Source organism: Solanum dulcamara, chromosome 8, assembly GCF_947179165.1.
Source record: "Solanum dulcamara chromosome 8, daSolDulc1.2, whole genome shotgun sequence".
Taxonomy (NCBI): domain Eukaryota; kingdom Viridiplantae; phylum Streptophyta; class Magnoliopsida; order Solanales; family Solanaceae; genus Solanum; species Solanum dulcamara.
In genome coordinates, this window is record NC_077244.1 from 36,957,568 (window position 1) to 36,960,599 (window position 3,032).

Below are 3,032 nucleotides of genomic sequence, written 5' to 3' on the forward strand. Positions count from 1 at the left end.
CACGAATTTAATTACCTTTATTGTTCCAAGACCATGACTTATAAGTAATAATTTTTTTTAAAAAAAAATCAATCGAGAGTCAAACAACTAACAATAATAAAATAGAAAAAACAACAACTATGTTTATGGGAAAATTATTTTAATTTGTTGACGTTGCTGATGCTTAGAAGGAGAACTGAGGAGAGTCCAATTTTTATCTCTTGCATTGCCTCTCATGTGTGGGCACCGCCCCTTCCCCATTGCACAATTGGTTGAATATTCAAATCTGACATAGTAATAAGAATAGCTTAGAAATACCTTTTTATCTTATACTACTGTAGTTAAATTATATTTCGCACCTCCCACATGCTATGTTGACTTAATAATCAAGTACTCACCAGACAAATTAAATATATATATTTTTAATTAATTCAACTGTAATAGTACACTATCTTGTTTATATATACTATCGCCTCACATGATGAGTAGAAGAAACAAAACAAAACCTCTCCATTCTCTAATACTATTCCTCGTGACAAAACATGAGAGAAAAAAAAAAAGACAAAGTACAATAATACTATAATAGGGGTAAATATATTAAATGACGTTAGTGTATAAATGCATTTTAATATTAAAGTGTATGATAATTAATAGTCATAAAGTGGTGTTATTATTTTTTATAATGTTAGTAATCACAATGATATATGTTCCTTATTATCTCGTACTAATTGTTCCACTATATAACTCAAATAACTATTCGCTTTCAAAGAATGTTGTTTTTTGTATGTTGTAATGGATGGAAAAAGAGTAGATGAAAAGTGGATGAGAAGTATTATATTGTGTTTATATTTTAAGAGTAGTATAGAACTGAAAGAGATAGCTGAGTCTTCAATTAATTTACTATAGAAAAGAGAGTAATTTTATATTAAAGGAAAATGTTTTTTTGGGATAGAGTTTTGTACACTTCAACAAATTTGGAGTTGTTTGAGTTATACGACATTGTTTGATTGTTATATTCTAAAAGAGACAAGTGAAGAGTTATATTGTTGAATCGATATAAATTATGAGAATTAAGCGTGATATACATACCTGTTAAACCTAAATATAGATTTATTTATTCATTTTATTTCCAACTTGTAATCTGTGCAACTAATTCTAAGTGATGAAAACAAAATTAATCAGGCAGCATACTAAAAGTGGGGGTTTAGTTTTTTTTATCTCCAAAGAAAGAGTCCGTCTTGAGAATTACAACATTTGTGGGAGCTGGAGTCAAAGTTGAGGTACTGATCTGATACAAAAAAAGACTTGTCATGATCATCTGTTACTAATTCATGTGGGGTGACGGGCAAAGCTGGAGCTGGAGCTGGAGCTGATGGTGACTCAGATTGCATCTGGATGCAAAGTATTTCAGCTTGAGCCATTGCAAGCTGCATTTGCAACTGGGAGACCTGGTTCTGCAAGTAAGATATTGCACCCACACAGCCATATACAGGATCTCTCATTCTTGCATTTGCTTCATACACTAAACTGCTCACTGCATCCGCTCTTTCATGCACCGGAAGCTCCTGAATGCGCGCAATAACAGAGAGAAATTACTATCAAGGAAACTATTGGATTAATAGCATCGCACATTTGTTTCCATTTAATTGAGTTGGACCAAATTAATTTAGTCCATTACAATCAACGCTATCATCGACCTACCTGTAACATTTTGCTGATATTGCTGGCACCAAAGACCTTATGAACAATGGCAAATTTGTGAGGATCATCACAAGGGAAGTAAGGAGAAAATATGCAATCCTTGGCGCAACGGCGTCTAAGCAGCTTGCATGAAGCACATGGAGAGTTTCCTGCACCCATCTCTATATATTCAAAGACTACTTGTAGTGAAATAAAGAGAGCACAAAAGAAAATTGACTACTCCTATATAAGTATGTCACTAATTAGTTAATTTTGGAGAATGGAACTCAAGAATCTGTATATATTTATAGCTACGATAGCTAACCGCGTTCAATAGTATTTTAATTGATTTAATTACTTACTCCTTCGATTTTAATTTGTTTGTCTGATTTAAAAGTAAGGAAAATGTGAAGGTGTCAACAAGGAAATAAATATTCTTTTTGAAACAAACTAAAGAGAAAAATAAGACAAACAAATTGAAAGAGATGAATTATTAATGTGAATTAAAACAAACGAATAGTAGTTGTAATTAATTTAATTAGCACTCACTCTATTCCATATTAATTGAATTTTTGGAGCTTTTTTGATAGTTCAAAATAAGTGAATTGATCAAAATTCAAGATAAATGTTTAATTTTTTATTTTATTTTTTCCCTTTATTTACAGTTTTTAGGTGATAAGTTCAAGAGAGTTAATTGTTTATATTTATATATGAGTTTACTTTGATTATTTTTATTTTCAAGAATAATTTGATAATTACTAAAAGGCTAAACGAGGAAAGTGATGTTCAACGTTTGTCCTAAAACTTTTTTTTAATAAATGTGCATTATCTCATAAATTCAGTTAATAAGGAATATATGGAGTACTCTCTTGTCTTAATTTATGCGAAGGTATTTGACTGAGCACGGAATTTAAGAAATGAAAAAAATTTGAAACTTATGATATGAAATAAATCATAAATATCTATGTGATCGTAACTAAAATATAAAATAGATTATTATTAAATATATAAAAATATGTGTCTCTTTTTAAAATGATTAAAAAACAAAGAGTTTCACAAAAGTTAGAATAGAGAAAGTATCGTCAGCCAAAAATCAAACAGCAAACAAGTATTCATTGCTCAAAGTCAAGAAAGTTAAAGAGATAAAAGAAGGAACTTTTCGGATTTCATTATCTGGAAATGTATACTTACTTTCCTATTCCTATTGTATAATACATTTTCATAAAATAAAAAAAAATAAAAAATTGTATAATACATTTTGTTTTATTATTATTATTATTATTATTATTATTATTATTATTATTATTATTATTATTATTATTATTATTATTATTATACAATAAATAATTACTATATTCTTTACGTGTATGATC

General features: G+C 28.8%; 1 protein-coding gene across 1 annotated transcript; it reads right to left on the reverse strand.

Moving 5' to 3' along the window:
- Nucleotides 1-1,126: 1,126 nt before the first annotated feature.
- Nucleotides 1,127-1,907, reverse strand: LOC129900402 (LOB domain-containing protein 12-like). The gene is made up of 2 exons (XM_055975361.1): nucleotides 1,681-1,907; nucleotides 1,127-1,544 (listed from the first exon to the last, which is right to left on the reverse strand). Exons 1-2 carry the CDS (start codon nucleotides 1,837-1,839, stop codon nucleotides 1,194-1,196), a joined length of 510 nt encoding a protein of 169 aa, XP_055831336.1. The 5' UTR covers nucleotides 1,840-1,907; the 3' UTR covers nucleotides 1,127-1,193.
- Between the last annotated feature and the right edge of the window lie 1,125 nt (nucleotides 1,908-3,032).